This window comes from Salvelinus alpinus, chromosome 7, assembly GCF_045679555.1.
Source record: "Salvelinus alpinus chromosome 7, SLU_Salpinus.1, whole genome shotgun sequence".
Lineage (NCBI taxonomy): Eukaryota > Metazoa > Chordata > Actinopteri > Salmoniformes > Salmonidae > Salvelinus > Salvelinus alpinus.
Window position 1 is genome coordinate 918,388 of NC_092092.1, and position 19,099 is coordinate 937,486.

Below are 19,099 nucleotides of genomic sequence, written 5' to 3' on the forward strand. Positions count from 1 at the left end.
CACCGACAAACCTGATAATAACAAGTGAGGGTCCAGACGCAGGTAACTGCCAAAATAAAGGAAACACCAACATAGTGTCTTTTTTAATAGGCCGTTGGTCCACCACGAGCCGCCAGAACAACTTCAGTGTGCCTTGGCAGATTGTCTGGACCTCTATTGGAGGGATGCGAGAAATTCCATAATTTGGTGTTTTGTTGATGGTGGTGGTGGTGGTGGTGGTGGTGGAAAACACTGTCTCAGTTGGGTTGAGATCTGGTGACTTGAGACCCCTCTTTTAAAGTCACTGAGATCTCTTCTAGCCATGGTAGCCAAAATAATTTGAAACATGACCCAAAGCATGATGGGATGTTCATTGTTTAATTAACTCCGGAACCCTGTGTGGAAACACCTGCTTTCAATATACTTTTGTTTCCATAATTTCATGTGTCCTTTTTATTTCTGTCAGTTACCTGCATCTTTAACAACATTCTCTATTTAGTCAAACATTTTATTTCCCCTAACAGCTTTCTCTCAGACGATTTTAAAATGTTTTTTTTATAATGTTCACAACAAACATATAAACAGGGCAATGGTTTTAGTATTAAAGATGAATGCATCTGAAGCACACACAAAAGAGCCTTCGGTGTAGACGACTCGGGTTATTCTCGTTGCTACCCGATGGAAGTCTTGCATCAGTTGACTTCTGCCTTAACACTTCTTTTATAAATGTGTTGTTAATCCTCACTGGCCAACTGTTTCTTATTTACTTCAGAAGAGGTTTATTATTGTTTCCCACCGCTTCTAACACATCTTTTCTTTTTAAAGAAGAAACGTTGGCACTGTAAGGCTAAACTGAGAGCGACACGTGAGCTCCCATCTCAGGTATTCAAACCAGTCAGACCCATGTCTGTACTCATCCGTCCGTCGTACCATTTCAGCCATCTTGGGGGTTACATTTTTAACCCTCTTCATGCATGTTTTGTGATCATGCGTGTTACTTCATCCATCGTCAGTCTTCTCGATTTTTGTATTACTTTGTTCAGTAATGTTTAGGTTGGCGTAATGGCAAAGCTATGTACGTTCTCAGAGACGATATGGAAGGAATGGTCGTGATTTGAAATGACAAGTGTTTCAGCGCTGGGTATTTCGTGCTTTTGTGGTAATTTCTATAAATAATATATACCCATTGATTTCTTGAAGACTGTAACTTATAAAATGCAGAAACACAAACTCCAGAGATTGTGGATAGTTTGAAACATGCTCAATGATTTAATATCTTGATGTAAAAGAAACTTAAATCAGATTTAGCACCTGTTTTAACAGATGTTATTGCGGGTGATGCTAAATGCTTGTGTTTCTAGCTCCATCAGTGCAGTAATACATCTAACAATACACACAATCTAAAGGAATGGAATGGAATTAAGAATATATATAAATAAATATATGGACGAGCGATGTCCGAGTGGCGTAGACTAAGATGCAGTAGGCTAGAGTATATACATACGAGATGAGTAATGCCAAAATATGTAAACATTATTAAAGTGACTAGTGTTCCATTTTTTGAAATTAGTGGCCAGTAATTTGAAGTCTATTTATATACTGATACAATGTTGGACAGGTGTTACCAATTAACTTATTGAAGATACTTTTATTTTGGAATACACATTTAGTTTTTTTTTTAAGATTAGGTTTACTTTTGCCATGAGTTTCTGAACATTTCAGACTAGATTTATGTCGGATAGTCTTCACTGGAGCTGTGAACCACCATGCATTTTGTTAATCCACATCAATAATTGGAAACCTACTGATTTATTTAATCTGCAATTGCATGAGACTCTTAATGTTTGGCAAATCTTAATTGTATTTATTCAATTGATCTTTTGAAATCTATACATTCAGGACATATTCATTTTAATTTAATATCTAATCCTGATCATTAGAGGGGGAACACTCCCTAGGCTGTTGTTGCCGACATGTTAGATTGAATTTGACTTTGTTTTTGGCTCATACTTATGAGCGTATGTAGCTTTAAAAACCATTTTAATTTATCTCCCTGGTCTACTGTCTCATCTCTCTGCCTCTCCCCCTGGTCTGCTGTCTCATCTCTCTGCCTCTCCCCCTGGTCTACTGTCTCATCTCTCTGCCTCTCCCCCTGGTCTACTGTCTCATCTCTCTGACTCTCCCCCTGGTCTGCTGTCTCATCTCTCTGACTCTCCCCCTGGTCTGCTGTCTCATCTCTCCCCCTGGTCTACTGTCTCATCTCTCTGACTCTCCCCCTGGTCTGCTGTCTCATCTCTCTGACTCTCCCCCTGGTCTGCTGTCTCATCTCTCTGACTCTCCCCCTGGTCTACTGTCTCATCTCTCTGACTCTCCCCCTGGTCTGCTGTCTCATCTCTCCCCCTGGTCTACTGTCTCATCTCTCTGACTCTCCCCCTGGTCTACTGTCTCATCTCTCTGACTCTCCCCCTGGTCTGCTGTCTCATCTCTCTGACTCTCCCCCTGGTCTGCTGTCTCATCTCTCTGACTCTCACCCTGGTCTGCTGTCTCATCTCTCTGACTCTCCCCCTGGTCTACTGTCTCATCTCTCTGACTCTCCCCCTGGTCTACTGTCTCATCTCTCTGCCTCTCCCCCTGGTCTACTGTCTCATCTCTCTGCCTCTCCCCCTGGTCTACTGTCTCATCTCTCTGACTCTCCCGCTGGTCTGCTGTCTCATCTCTCTGACTCTCCCGCTGGTCTGCTGTCTCATCTCTCTGACTCTCCCGCTGGTCTGCTGTCTCATCTCTCTGACTCTCCCCCTGTGCTGGTGTTTCTCAGGATGAGGTGAACAATGAGAACCGAAGGAACACCAGAACCAGGATGACTTCTAAACTGGCCGTACATCAAGAGGAGGTGAGAGAGACGCTTTATTAAATGACTTGCCCCCTTGTCGTTTTCTACACAGCCTGTGTGGCATCTCTAAAGATGCATCGGTTAGAGAGCATGGTGCTTGCAACGCCAGGATTGTGAGTTCGGCTCCCGTGGGGTCAACCATACATCACATTTGGTGTTTTATTAGGATCCCCACTGGCTGTTGGTATTTTATTAGGATCCCCACTGGCTGTTGGTATTTTATTAGGATCCCTACTGGCTGTTGGTATTTTATTAGGATCCCCACTGGCTGTTGGTATTTTATTAGGATCCCCACTGGCTGTTGGTATTTTATTAGGATCCCCACTGGCTGTTGGTATTTTATTAGGATCCCCACTGGCTGTTGGTATTTTATTAGGATCCCCACTGGCTGTTGGTATTTTATTAGGATCCCCACTGGCTGTTGGTATTTTATTAGGATCCCCACTGGCTGTTGGTATTTTATTAGGATCCCCACTGGCTGTTGGTATTTCGGTGTTTTGTTAGAGTCCCCGTTAGCTGTTGAGATGGCAGAAGCTACTTTTCCTGGGTCCGCACAAAACATGAACATGAATAGACCAGAACAGCTCAAGGACAGAACAAAACATTTTTTTAAGGCACACGTAGCCTACATATCAATACGCACACACAAACTACCTAGGTCCAATAGGGGAGAGGCGTTGTGCCGTGAGGTGTTGCTTTGTGTTTTTTGGGACCAGGTTTGCTGTTTATTTGGAGGAAGTTCCATGCAATAATGGCTCTATATAATACTGTACGCTTTCTTGAATTTGTTCTGGGTTTGCGGACTGTGAAAATACCTCTGGTGGGGGGTGTGTGTCAGCTGTGTGTACAGTGGTTCCTCTTTTAAAAGTTGTGAGTTTACACCGCGGGACTTAGAGGTACCCAGCGTCACCGCGTCATTGCTCCAGACCACCACAAGGGGGAGTTAGAGCACTCATTATGCATTTGGGTCCCAAGGTTTTTATATGACCAATCATATCGAGTGGTTCCAATGACGAATTTCACTCGGGGCAACCCAGCCCTGGTAACTTCAGCAAAGATGGCTAACAAAACATTACAGAAAGCAAATGTAAGCCGTTATAACGTCATAATGAGTCAAGCAAAAAATGTATAATTGAGAGGAATATGTTAGTTAATGTAGAGACAAATGATTGTGCATATATTTTTTTTGTCATAAAGTACATTTTATGAAAATCGCTATTTAGCAAGGTTTTTTCCCCAGCCTCATCCAATACCAGGTTTATGATATCTCACTCATTATACACTTCAACAGTGTTTACAACTGCTGCTCCTGGGACATCAATGATTACACATTGTAACTATGCAATAGACTAGAAACATGAGTTAAGTTAAGGCTGATTTGTAATTCATATATATATATATATATAATATATATATATACAGAATAAAAACATTACGTCCTGCCAGCACACCCACAAGCGAGCCACTCAGGCGGAGAATGACGCATGGGAAAAGAGCGAGGAACGAGATGGGATTAACAATTCAGACTATTTGCTCTGAGGCATAATAATGTAATGAAACAAGCAGAGGAGCAGGTTTTGAACCCTCAACATTCTAGCCTGAAGTCCAGCACACTAACGACTGTGGCCCAAATGTATTCATTGGGGTTGGGGCCGATTGGGGCTAAAAACACTATCACTTTATCCCCCTCCCCAACTTGAGCTAGGTGTGAACCTCCCCTCCCCAACTTGAGCTAGGTGTGAACCCCCCCCCCCTCCCCAACTTGAGCTAGGTGTGAACCTCCCCTCCCCAACTTGAGCTAGGTGTGAACCCCCCCCCCCTCCCCAACTTGAGCTAGGTGTGAACCTCCTCCCCCCCCCCCCCCTCCCCAACTTGAGCTAGGTGTGAACCTCCCCTCCCCAACTTGAGCTAGGTGTGAACCTCCCCCCTCCCCAACTTGAGCTAGGTGTGAATCTCCCCCCTCCCCAACTTGAGCTAGGTGTGAATCTCCCCCCTCCCCAACTTGAGCTAGGTGTGAACCTCCCCAACTTGAGCTAGGTGTGAACCTCCCCCCTCCCCAACTGGAGCTAGGTGTGAACCTCCCCTCCCCAACTTGAGGTAGGTGTGAACCCCCCCCCCCCCTTCCCTCCCCAACTTGAGCTAGGTGTGAACCTCCCCTCCCCAACTTGAGCTTGGTGTGAACCTCCCCCCCCCTCCCCAACTTGAGCTAGGTGTGAACCTCCCCCCCCTTCCCTCCCCAACTTGAGCTAGGTGTGAACCCCCCCCCCCTTCCCTCCCCAACTTCATCTCTCCCCCTGGTCTACTGTCTCATCTCTCCCCCTGGTCTACTGTCCCCCTGGTCTACTGTCTTGAAACCCGAGAAGAACTTTTACAAAAAAAGACCCGCTGAAGCTAAAGACCACTCTGTAATGTTCACACCTTATTATATATATAGGAGAGGTCACAATTTACGCGATAAATTGGTCCATGCCAACTGCCAGCCACAAAAGACTCAGCCAGGCTCTTTTACGCCCTCTTCCAAATGGTAGCTATAAATGCAGAGGTTGAGCACAGAGCAACAATATGATGAAGTGTGAATATTTCTGCCAACCACATACAGGAAAACGGTTCCTAATAAATGACATTATTACGTGCTCCACCACCCATGTTATCTACATTATTAAATGTCTATGTGGGCTGTGCTATGTAGGTAAAAACCTCTCGTTCTCTCAAACAGAGAATCAGGGAACACAAAAGTTCAATCAGGAGAAACGACAGGGATTATCCAGTCGCAGTACATTTGAATGACCTGAAGCATGACATTTCTCCCTCTTTTATTATTATTTTTAAATAGGCCTAGACTCTGAAGAAATAGACTCCAATTAAGCCCTCGTTGTTTGTAAAGTCACATTCAAAAGGCACTCACACATCTGAGCTATCCTTTTTTGCAGGTGCATGGCAACAGGTGCATGGCAACAGGTGCATGGCAACAGGTGCATGGCAACAGGTGCATGGCAACAGGTGCATGGCAACAGGTGCATGGCAACAGGTGCATGGCAACAGGTGCATGGCAACAGGTGCATGGCAACAGGTGCATGGCAACAGGTGCATGGCAACAGGTGCATGGCAACAGGTGCATGGCAACAGGTGGATAAGATGAGGAAAAAGGAACCCGCGCATTTCTCTTGCTCGTATCACTGATCTTTAATAAGCTTTACGTATCGGCCTCACGGCCTTCGTCAGAGCTTTTGTGAGTTTTTTTCAAAATTAGCACCCTTATGTAGACCTAGCCCCACCCACATCCGTTCCACTCATCGAAAGGGGGTTGGAGGTGAAGAAAAAACAAATAGGTGCTACCGAATATAACAATATGCGCATCATAAATATTCAAATAAAGCATGTACATAAAACATATTAAACACGTCTGTAAAACCACAATGAGGACATCGACCTACCGCGCTAGTTTTCATAAATCATTGGGTACAACGTACGAAAACATCAGAGTAATCTGAAATAGGGGCTGAATTCATGTTCACGTTTACAACATAACATACATAGACATTTCATCATTAAGACCTTCAGGAAATAATGTCTGGAGGGTGAAAATCCCAAAACATTCTCTTTTACTCAGAGTATTATTAATATCACCTCCCCTGTCTGATATCTTAACTTTCTCTATGCCACAAAATCTTTTAAAATAACTGGCTGAAGTAGGCTATGATGCTTGACAGCCTAATAGAAGCAGGATTTTTTTTATTAGGTCTACTTACAATTGCAACTGATCAAAAATTTTGCATTCTACATAAAACAACAATTTAAAGAAAAGAAGTCAGCACTTTCGAACTAAAACAATGTAACTAACTAAAAATGCACATTTGTAATTCCCAAACTCTAAAAGTAATTGGAAAGGTAGATACAAATGATGTGTGACATTGTGGTTACAATAAAGAATGTAGCCCATCGTGCAACTGTTTCCTATTAGTCTGTGGAGAGAGACAGAGGACAGAGAGGGAAAAGATGAAAGGCGAGAGACAGAGGCGAGGACAGAGAGGGAAAAGATGAAAAGCGAGAGACAGATTGATAGGATAATTCCCATTTGATGGTTTATTTTAAAGTGGAATTATTATTATTGAATGTCTCGCCAGCTTTGATCTGGGCCTGGAGGACGCAAAGTTGTTTTAGTTTCTCAGACGAATCATTGGGTCGACACTACAGAACAGTACAAAACAAGCGAACACTCATGGTTAATGTTGTGCTATTCCAAGGATGTGTAACCGAAGAGAGACACCACGAGTGGGCACAGAATACATCGCCTTCCCGCTATTTCAGAACCGTTTCCGCACTGCTCTGAGACCAGCATGGAGAAACGAAAAAATGTTCAAATATATTCTTTAAGATGTGTTAATTATTTAGCAAAACATCATTTGCTTATATTCAGTCAAGTTAGGTTTATCCAGAAATAAATAATTCTAAATAACTGGCTTTATTTACAAATTAGTGAGAATGCCTCACCCCATGTTCAAGAATTGCCTTCTTTTTTTTCTCGCTCACTCCAGGTTAAATGAAAACGAAATCTCCAAAATATTGTTACTTTTTAAACAAAGCGATTTATTTATTAATTTCGAATTATATAAAAGCCCTTTAGGATATGTGAGAATATCTAATGGAAAATACCACTTAGATATTAATATAGAGTCCTCTAAATGTAAGGAAAATGCCCTTTAGATATTAATATAGAGTCCTCCAATCCTCTAAATGTAATTATTGGCTGAGTCACGTCATTTATACTGTAGCCCTACCATAGGTGAAATGAGTCTCACTAGTGTTGAGTAACGTGCTGTTTAAAAAATGATGTAGGACTTTATTTATTTAAAGAGCATATAAAAGTTAGAAAAACAAAAGCCTATACCTATTTTAGCACCGTTTTGCGCTACTCTGAGACAAGCATGAGGACTGGTCTTGATAAATCAATGAGATTTTTATTTTCACTTAATATCCATTTTGGAGATTAATCACTAACCTTTGAACATCTTCATCAGATGACACACATGTTATACAATACATTTATGTTTTGTTCGATAATGTGCATATTTATAGCCACAAATTGGGGTTTTACATTGGCGCCATGTTCAGAAATGCATCCAAAATAGCCAGAGTAATTACAGAGAGCAACGTGAAATACAGAAATACTCATCATAAAACTTTGATGAAAGATACATGTTGTACATATAATTAAAGATACACTGGTTCTTAATGCAACCGCTGTGTTAGATTTAAAAAGTAACTTTAGTAAAAAGCACACCATGCAATAATCTGAGACGGCGCTCAGCCATTCTCCGCCGTGTTGGAGTCAACAGAAATACAAAATTACTTCATAAATATTCCCTTACCTTTGATCTGTCATCAGAATGCAGTGCCAGGAATCCTAGTTCCACAATAAATCGTTGTTTTGTTTTATAATATCCATTTACTTCTGTCGAATTAGCAACTTTGGCTAGCATGTGTAGTACACGTGTCCATACAAATTTACGCTAATGAACGAAAACTTCAAAAAGTGATATTACAAATCGAATAAACTGGTCAAACTCAGTTGAGAATCAATCTTCAGGATGTTTTTCTCATATATATCCAATAACGTCCCAAACGGAGCATTTCTTCATGTCTATATGACTCATGGCAAACAAGGACATCCCATGCCCAGAGTTCGTGGCCAAGAACTGGCAATCTGCCTGACCACGCACCCCAATAGCTCTCATCCGGCCCCACATCATGCTAGATGCTTCATTCCACGTTCTACTGCCTGTTGACATCTAGTGGAAGGCGTATGAAGTGCATACAGATCCGTAAATATAGGAGATTTGAATAGGCCATGACTTTCAGATCGACCCATTTCAGATTTTTCACTTCCTGTTTGGAAGTTTGCCTGCCATATGAGTTCTGTTTTAGTCAGATATAATTCAAACAGTTTTAGAAACTTCAGAGTGTTTTCTATCCAATAGTAATAATAATATGCATATCATATGATCTAGGACAGAGTACGACGCCGTTCAATTTGGGCACCAATTCATTCACAAGTGAATGTCGCCCCCTATCCTAGAAAAGTTAATAAACTTGTAACCGCACTTTTGAGAAAATGGCCCTTGGAATGTTTTGGTACCTACTGAAGAGCTCTCCTGTCTACACCCATTCAGCATTGTTCCCACCCTCTTAAGCTTTAGCCCCACCCATCTCTTGTGAGGTCATGTGCTAAACAGTGAGTAGTGTAGTAAAGTTAAGTTTAAAAGTGGTAGTAGCCTACATTTAAGGAAAAATTCCAGGTAAACAAAGTGTGCAGATAAAAAAAATATTTTATAAATTTTAGATGACTCTTACCCAGACAAACTTGTCTAAATTGATGGGTCATGTGAAAGACATTTTCCACTTCACAATAACAGCACTTACAGTTGACCGGTGGCAGCTCTAGCAGGGTAGACATTTTACAAACTGACTTGTTGGAAAGGTGGCATCCTATGACGGTGCCACGTTGAATGTCGCTGAGTTCTTCAGTACGGGCCATTCTACTGCCAATGTTCGTCTATGGAGATTGCATGGCTGTGTGCTCGATTTCAGCAACGGTTGTTTTTGAAGGGGTGTACACATACTTATTATTATAAACTGGCTGGTTTGAGCCCTGTATGCTCATTGGCTGAAAGCCATGGTGTAGACCACGGGTATGACAAAACCATTTTGTTTTTACTGCTCTAATTACGTTGGTAACCAGTTTTAAAATAACAATAAGGCACCTCGGGTCTGTTATATGGCCAATATACCACGGCTAAGGGCTGTGTCAGCGTTGTCGTGCCTGAGAACAATACTTAGCCGTAGTATATTGGCCGTTATACCACACCACCTCGGGTCTGTTATATGGCCAATATACCACGGCTAAGGGCTGTGTCAGCGTTGTGTCGTGCCTGAGAACAATCCTTAGTCGTGGTATATTGGCCGTTATACCACACCACCTCGGGCCTTATTGCTTAACTATATCATGGTTTCGTAGACCTCTCCGGCGAGGGGCAGTAAAGACCCGGACTCCATTAAGCCCCAGGACTCCCAGTCCAGCCTTCGGAGCAGGAAAGAAGGAACGATGCAGAAGATTGGCGACTTCCTCCAGAGCTCCCCAACGTTTTTTGGTAGCAAGGGTAAGAGTTGACACTAACAGTAGCAGAGAATGTGCCGGATGCTCTATAGCTAGATTACATCATCATCAGACCAAAGAGCCAGAAACCACACTGGAGCCAAAGTACCATCTGCAGTGGTACAAATCACACCTTAATGGTCAAGTTCAATATTACCTGGCACAGTCTCTATCCGTCCGTCCACAGTCTCTCTCTCTATCCGTCCGTCCACAGTCTCTCTCTCTATCCGTCCGTCCACAGTCTCTCTCTCTATCCGTCCGTCCACAGTCTCTCTCTCTATCTGTCCATCCACAGTCTCTCTCTCTCTATCTGTCCATCCACAGTCTCTCTCTCTCTATCTGTCCATCCACAGTCTCTCTCTCTCTATCTGTCCATCCACAGTCTCTCTCTCTCTATCTGTCCATCCACAGTCTCTCTCTCTCTATCTGTCCATCCACAGTCTCTCTCTCTCTATCTGTCCATCCACAGTCTCTCTCTCTCTATCTGTCCATCCACAGTCTCTCTCTCTCTCTATCTGTCCATCCACAGTCTCTCTCTCTCTATCCGTCCATCCACAGTCTCTTTATCCGTCCATCCACAGTCTCTTTATCCGTCCGTCCACAGTCTCTATCTCTGTCCGTCCGTCCACAGTCTCTATCCGTCCGTCCACAGTCTCTATCCGTCCGTCCACAGTCTCTATCCGTCCGTCCACAGTCTCTCTCTATCCGTCCGTCCACAGTCTCTCTCTCTATCCGTCCGTCCACAGTCTCTCTCTCTCTATCTGTCCATCCACAGTCTCTCTCTCTATCTGTCCATCCACAGTCTCTCTCTCTCTATCTGTCCATCCACAGTCTCTCTCTCTCTATCTGTCCATCCACAGTCTCTCTCTCTCTATCTGTCCATCCACAGTCTCTCTCTCTCTATCTGTCCATCCACAGTCTCTCTCTCTCTATCTGTCCATCCACAGTCTCTCTCTCTCTATCTGTCCATCCACAGTCTCTCTCTCTCTATCCGTCCATCCAGACTCTCTCTATCCGTCCATCCACAGTCTCTTTATCCGTCCATCCACAGTCTCTCTCTCTATCCGTCCGTCCACAGTCTCTATCTCTATCCGTCCGTCCACAGTCTCTATCTCTATCCGTCCGTCCACAGTCTCTATCCGTCCGTCCACAGTCTCTCTCTATCCGTCCGTCCACAGTCTCTCTCTCTCTATCCGTCCGTCCACAGTCTCTCTCTCTATCCGTCCGTCCACAGTCTCTCTCTCTATCCGTCCGTCCACAGTCTCTCTCTCTATCCGTCCGTCCACAGTCTCTCTCTCTATCCGTCCGTCCACAGTCTCTCTCTCTATCCGTCCGTCCACAGTCTCTCTCTATCCGTCCGTCCACAGTCTCTCTCTATCCGTCCGTCCACAGTCTCTCTATCCGTCCGTCCACAGTCTCTCTATCCGTCCGTCCACAGTCTCTCTCTCTATCCGTCCGTCCACAGTCTCTCTCTCTATCCATCCGTCCGTCCACAGTCTCTCTCTCTATCCATCCGTCCGTCCACAGTCTCTCTATCCGTCCGTCCACAGTCTCTCTCTCTATCCGTCCGTCCACAGTCTCTCTCTCTATCCATCCGTCCGTCCACAGTCTCTCTCTATCCGTCCGTCCACAGTCTCTCTCTCTATCCGTCCGTCCACAGTCTCTCTCTCTATCCGTCCGTCCACAGTCTCTCTCTCTCTATCCGTCCGTCCACAGTCTCTCTCTCTATCCGTCCGTCCACAGTCTCTCTCTCTCTCTCTCCGTCCGTCCACAGTCTCTCTCTCTCTCTTTCCGTCCGTCCACAGTCTCTCTCTCTATCCGTCCGTCCACAGTCTCTCTCTCTATCCGTCCGTCCACAGTCTCTATCTCTATCCGTCCGTCCACAGTCTCTATCTCTATCCGTCCGTCCACAGTCTCTCTCTCTATCCGTCCGTCCACAGTCTCTCTCTCTATCCGTCCGTCCACAGTCTTTCTCTATCCGTCCGTCCACAGTCTATCCGCCCGTCCACAGTCTCTCTCTATCCGTCCGTCCACAGTGTGTGTCTCTCCATCCATCCACAGTCTCTCTGTCTGGCCTCGCCTGGCCCCAGAGCTGTTTGTGCTTTTACCTACTCCATAGTCTTTGTCAAGCATGGCAATTCCATAATAAGCTGGCAATAGAAGGGAAACGGACTGGAATCCCAGGCGTATTGTTTCTAGCCCACAGTAATGGCTTGCTCTGGCTTGACCCTTTTAGTGGCCTATGCTGCTGAGCTTTTTTTTAAAGCCCTTCACGTCCCTCTTTCTCTTTGCAGCTAAAAAGATAATGGGATTGGTGAGCGGGAAATCCCCAGAGACGGAGAGCGGTGCATCCATGAGCTTCAGACCCAAGAAGAAGTCCAAGAGGAAGCTTTACAGACCAGATATCTCCTCCCCGATGGACTTCCCCTCCCACCCGGTGAGAACCCACAGCCAGCTGCCCATCCGTACGATTAGGCTTGGTCGACATGGCAACAACATAATAGCACCAATGTTTAACATTTTTATAGAATAATAGACGTTTTAAATATGTTTTATCCGTAGTGCGGGACGTTAGGATGGCTACAAATGAATTCCAAGTGGTTTTTAATGGGCTTTATCCATTCTGATTTGTTTATACTGGACCAAAACTTGACAGACAAAGTAGTCCAATTTGTATAACTTTTATTTTATTTAGTACTGGATCAACAAATCGTTGTCGAAGGTATTGTAATTAATCCCTAGCTGGATGTGTATCCATCCATACGATATGTGGCTGCTCCAACAGTAGGGCTTCCTGTTTAGAGTTCTTCACCACCCAGGGTGCCTGATCAAAGTATTTCATTTTAGATCTGTTTTATCCCAGTGTGTCGGGTGTGTAACCACACAGGAAGGTCACGTAGACAACCCGATCAGTTCAGGTCTGATGCTGGGCAGCCTTGCACTATGGGTAATGATTCCCTTTTTATATGGTGGGTGTCATGTAAGACATACGTGTTGATTTTTAACTTCAGTTGTAAATCATGTAATGAAACAGGCAGGGGGAGCAGGTCTCGAACCCTCGACCTTCTAGTCCGAAGTCCGGCGCGCTTTCGACTGTGCCGCAAAAACATGCTCGTGAGGCGGAGTCGATATCAGCGATTACAGGGTCGTTACACTATAGGTCAATCTTAAAGATACGTTATAAAGGTTTTGTATAATTTCAGCCACTTGTTTTTAAAAGTAGGGCTCGGAAATCGGGACGCCGAAAATGATGCACAATTGTGTACAACGTCATCCGTTTCGTATGAAATGTTACTAGATCGTTCATTCACTGCTCTAGAACGTAGTGAAGTACGGGTCAATTCAAGAGGTTGCTACTAAATCAACGTCTTAACCGATTTTTCTTTTGCCCTGTGACATTATGAATCATTTAGATTGTTCTCTACAATATTACAACTTTAACACACTTTTTTTTTAGTTGACCGGGTTGATGAAATAAGAACGTTAATTTGTAGTTTAGATTGTGCTGCTCTTGGCTGTATCTCTTCCTTATTTTGGCGTTAGGAGGTGGGTAACATCAGGGGGCATTTCCGCGCTTTGGATCAATCGAAATCAACTTGATACCCTCGTCATGTTCATCTCCAGATCCGTGGCTTTTTGTTCCTCTAACCCCGGTCAATCGATGTTGAGAGGGGCCGTTTCCATGGCGATTTAAAAGGGAACACTCGGAAATTCACAATGGAAACTAGGAACGCAGTTTTTTCCCCCGGGGAGGGTGTATATATTGAAATTTAATCGGTTAACTCTGGTAATTAATGTATACCCAGTATATAAGCTCCATTTGATTTTTGTATTCTGGGGATATTATTTCGGGAAGAGCCCGTATCACACACTAACCTGCAGCCACTAGCTAGCTTGTCTGTTGACGTTGGACGTTAGCGTCGTTCTGCCCACGGAGCAGAATATATTGAGCAGCGACCACTTTCTGACCATGATGACGTTATGTTCTCTTTAATCATGCTAAATTCTCTGAGTAAATCGGCTAACTTTTGAACTGTGTGTGTGTATATGTGTGTGTGTGTGTGTATATATATATATATAAAACACACAAAAATTATCAATGGAAATCAAATTTATCAACCCATGGAGGTCTGGATTTGGAGTCACACTCAAAATTAAAGTGGAAAACCACACTACAGGCTGATCCAACTTTGATGTAATGTCCTTAAAACAAGTCAAAATGAGGCTCCACGTGCCTGTATGACCTCCCTACAACGCCTGGGCATGCTCCTGATGAGGTGGCGGATGGTCTCCTGAGGGATCTCCTCCCAGACCTGGACTAAAGCATCCGCCAACTCCTGGACAGTCTGTGGTGCAACGTGGCGTTGGTGGATGGAGCGAGACATGATGTGCTCAATTGGATTCAGGTCTGGGGAACGGGCGGGCCAGTCCATAGCATCAATGCCTTCCTCTTGCAGGAACTGCTGACACACTCCAGCAACATGAGGTCTAGTATTGTCTTGCAGTAGGAGGAACCCAGGGCCAACCACACCAGCATATGGTCTCACAAGGGGTCTGAGGATCTCATCTCGGTACCTAATGGCAGTCAGGCTACCTCTGGCGAGCCCATGGAGGGCTGTGCGGCCCCCCAAAGAAATGCCACCCCACACCATGACTGACCCACCGCCAAACCGGTCATGCTGGAGGATGTTGCAGGCAGCAGAACGTTCTCCACGGCGTCTCCAGACTGTCACGTCTGTCACATGTGCTCAGTGTGAACCTGCTTTCATCTGTGAAGAGCACAGGGCGCCAGTGGCGAATTTGCCAATCTTGGTGTTCTCTGGCAAATGCCAAACGTCCTGCACGGTGTTGGGCTGTAAGCACAACCCCCACCTGTGGACGTCGGGCCCTCATACCACCCTCATGGAGTCTGTTTCTGACCGTTTGAGCAGACACATGCACATTTGTGGCCTGCTGGAGGTCATTTTGCAGGGCTCTGGCAGTGCTCCTCCTGCGCAAAGGCGGAGGTAGCGGTCCTGCTGCTGGGTTGTTGCCCTCCTACGGCCTCCTCCACGTCTCCTGATGTACTGGCCTGTCTCCTGGTAGTGCCTCCATGCTCTGGACACTACGCTGACAGACACAGCAAACCTTCTTGCCACAGCTCGCATTGATGTGCCATCCTGGATAAGCTGCACTACCTGAGCCACTTGTGTTGGTTGTAGACTCCGTCTCATGCTACCACTAGAGTGAGAGCACCGCCAGCATTCAAAAGTGACCAAAACATCAGCCAGGAAGCATAGGAACTGAGAAGTGGTCTGTGGTCACCACCTGCAGAATCACTCCTTTATTGGGGGTGTCTTGCTAATTGCAACAGCATGTGAAATTTATTGTCAATCAGTGTTGCTTCCTAAGTGGACGGTTTGATTTCACAGAAGTGTGATTGACTTGGAGTTACATTGTGTTGTTTAAGTGTTCCCTTTATTTTTTTGAGCAGTATATATATATATATATAGTTCAAAAGTTAGACGAATTACTCAGAGAATTTCACACTATTAAAGAGAATAGAACGTGTGTGTGTGTGTGTGTATACGACTGTGTGTGTGTGTGTATATATATATATATATATATATATATATATATACACACACACACACACACATAGTCGTGGCCAAAGTTTTGAGAATGACACAAATATTAATTTTCAAAGTCTGCTACCTCAGTTTGTATTACATCCTGCAAAATATATCCCCCCCCCCACTGTAATTGGTATGTTAAAAATATGTAAGTGCTTATAAGATCCTGTTTATTCTCCTGAACTGTTGACCTCTGTCTCAGATCATCGGTGGAAGTCCAGACGAGAGAGAGGGTGACCATCTCATCATCAAGAGGAAACTCCGGACTCGGACGGCTAAATGAGTCGACTTCTCTGTTCCGCAGCGATGACGTCATCCATGATGCTCTTGTGTGGTAAAACAGGGGAAATTAAATAATCGATTTTGTTGGTGTAACGAAGGACATGTTGAAGTTTACTTAATATCGGTTAGGTAGTTATCAGTTTTTTGTTTTCATATAGCCTTCATTTATCACTTTAATTTATATTCCATTTCTATGTATATAATATTCCACATAGTGTGATTTCTTTCTTTCATTTGTGTGATTTAACACTATAATTTTTTTGAAACCAAGTATGGTTATTCTCAGTCCAGAACATTTTGGTAACGCGCTCCTCTGAAGATATACACGTCAACGATATTCATGTAAAAATAAACACGAGGTGTTTTTTGTTGTTGTTGTGCATAATGAATGTCTTACTAGGGTCAACCACTACCGAATCCTATTTTGGTGGTAAACGTGATGATAATGCATGGTGTAACATTGATATTAGGGCCCTGTTCAATCAGCGTCGTATCTGGGGGTAAGACAGAACAGCATTACAAAAAATGCTCTTTTGGTTTCACGCCGTAAAACATTTTTATTTCCTAAATTTAATCTAAATACAAATAAATGTTTATCCCAGAATCTACGGTTTTTGATTACACCGAACTCTTTGACTGCTATTCATATGTAATACTGCTAACATATTCCAAGGCGAGTTAATAAAACACTACTATTCCTCCAAAATGATTCCAGTGTCTCGAGGATAACTTCAGTAACAAACGATGTTCTAACCACGTCATCGAGTATTGTCACCATCCGTATTTATACTCTGAAATCCCCAGTCACTGTGTTGCTTTTTCACTTACTCATAGAATATTTTTAAATGCATCCGAATAAGTGAAAAATCAAGGCAAGGCAGCTGTCGATAGAAGGGGGGGGGGGGCTTGTGACACCCAGAGCTCTGTTCTGGGACGGACATTTACATTTAAGTCATTTAGCAGACGCTCTTATCCAGAGCGACTTACAAATTGGAAAGTTCATACATATTCATCCTGGTCCCCCTGTGGGGAATGAACCCACAACCCTGGCGTTGCAAGCGCCATGCTCTACCAACTGAGCCACACGGGACCGTAACGGTGACACGGACGTCACCGTTACGGCCGTTCATCCAGCAGGGACTAGGTGTTCTTGTGCTTTTTACTTTCTCTGCAAAGTTGTGTTTTTTGTCGAAGTGATTTATAAGGAGCCTGACAATCATGGTTTTCACACCTTTTTTATGAGGAAGATATTCATCTGTCAGAATTCTGGTTTTGGCCGTTGGTATCGGCTCAGAATTAGAGATATAGGCCTCAGTCAGCAAGTGATGTACTATCTTAACCGGCAGATTTTCTGAGTGCTTCGTGACCCAGGAGAGGATGAAAGGGGTGTAAAGGGATAGTTCACCCAAATTACATTTCGCTGTCCTTACCCTTTAAATCCAAAGGCCTCATTAGGAAACGACACAATGGCACATACAGCACTGTAAAGATGACAGGCTACACCACTGTAGAGGTAAAGATGACAGGCTACACCACTGTAGAGGTAAAGATGACAGGCTACACCACTGTAGAGGTAAAGATGACAGACTACACCACTGTAGAGGTAAAGATGACAGGCTACAGCACTGTAGAGGTAAAGATGACAGACAGGCTACACCACTAGAGGTAAAGATGACAGACAGGCTACACCACTAGAGGTAAAGATGACAGACAGGCTACACCACTGTAGAGGTAAAGATGACAGGCTACACCACTGTAGAGGTAAAGATGACAGGCTACACCACTGTAGAGGTAAAGATGACAGGCTACAGCACTGTAGAGGTAAAGATGACAGACAGGCTACACCACTGTAGAGGTAAAGATGACAGGCTACACCACTGTAGAGGTAAAGATGACAGACAGGCTACACCACTAGAGGTAAAGATGACAGGCTACAGCACTGTAGAGGTAAAGATGACAGACTACACCACTGTAGAGGTAAAGATGACAGGCTACACCACTGTAGAGGTAAAGATGACAGACTACACCACTGTAGAGGTAAAGATGACAGACTACACCACTGTAGAGGTAAAGATGACAGGCTACACCACTGTAGAGGTAAAGATGACATAGATGTGTGACTGAAGAGCATTCGTAAATCTCCCAATCAATGTTGCTTGATATTCCCCATGTACTCGGAGCCAAGTCAAAGACAAGTTTTCTCTCTATAATCACGAGCCTGTACTGTTCGATTTAGCTATGCTATCCACTTCCCACACAGCTGTACCATTGTACCATCTGAATGTCAGTTCCAGCTTCCTGTTCTCCGAAGACGGCGAAAGTGTCTGTGTCAATCTAGTTATGACTCCAAACTGAGAAGTGGAGATGCAGCTTCTGCTGACAGTACAAAAGGTCATCGGGGTAAAGAGGGAGAAAGTCCACAATTCAAAGGATCACAGTATCTACTGTTGTGTTTGCAGGGCAGGCTGCTCTGTGCATGTGTTGAATCAGGCTGGTCTCATAGACTAGAGTAACATAATAAATGAAAATCCAGGACACTCAAATTAAAGGGAAAGGGGGATACCTATTCAGTTGTACAACTGAATGCATTCAACTGAAATGTGTCTTATGTATTTAACACAACCCCTCTGTCGGTTAACTGCCTTGCTCAAGGGCAGAATAACTCAACTCAGCAAAAAAAGAAACGTCCCTTTTTCAGGACCCTGTCTTTCAAAAGATAACTCGTAAAAATCAAAATAACTTCACAGATCTTCATTGTAAAGGATTTGAACACTGTTTCCCATGCTTGTTCAATGAACCATAAACAATTAATGAACATGCACCTGTGGAACGGTCGTTAAGACACTAACAGCTTAATAGGCAATTAAGGTCACAGTTATGAAAACTTAGGACACTAAATAGGCCTTTCTACTGACTCTGAAAAACACCAAAAGAAAGATGCCCAGGATCCCTGCTCATCTGCGCGAACGTGCCTTAGCCATGCTGCAAGGAGGCATGAGAACTGCAGATGTGGCCAGGGCAATAAATTGCAATGTCCGTACTGTGAGACGCCTAAGACAGCGCTACAGGGAGACAGGACGGACAGCTGATCGTCCTCGCAGTGGCAGACCACGTGTAACAACACCTGCACAGGATCGGTACATCCGAACATCCCACCTGTGGGACAGGTACAGGATGGCAACA

At 44.1% G+C, this 19,099-nt stretch overlaps 1 protein-coding gene across 3 annotated transcripts in view; it reads left to right on the forward strand.

Moving 5' to 3' along the window:
• The window catches only part of LOC139580310 (kinesin-like protein KIF20B), a 74,856-nt gene extending 58,231 nt beyond the window's left edge, over nucleotides 1-16,625 (forward strand). For 2 of the 3 annotated variants that reach the window (XM_071408852.1, XM_071408851.1), the window contains exons 29-33: nucleotides 805-861; nucleotides 2,795-2,869; nucleotides 9,885-10,026; nucleotides 12,317-12,459; nucleotides 15,837-16,625. In XM_071408852.1, coding sequence (XP_071264953.1) covers nucleotides 805-861; nucleotides 2,795-2,869; nucleotides 9,885-10,026; nucleotides 12,317-12,459; nucleotides 15,837-15,917 — 498 coding nt within the window. In that variant the 3' untranslated portion in view covers nucleotides 15,918-16,625. The remainder of the gene's footprint in view (nucleotides 1-804; nucleotides 862-2,794; nucleotides 2,870-9,884; nucleotides 10,027-12,316; nucleotides 12,460-15,836) is intronic. The other variant, XM_071408853.1, reaches the window with a different exon arrangement.
• The last annotated feature ends 2,474 nt before the right edge of the window (nucleotides 16,626-19,099 follow it).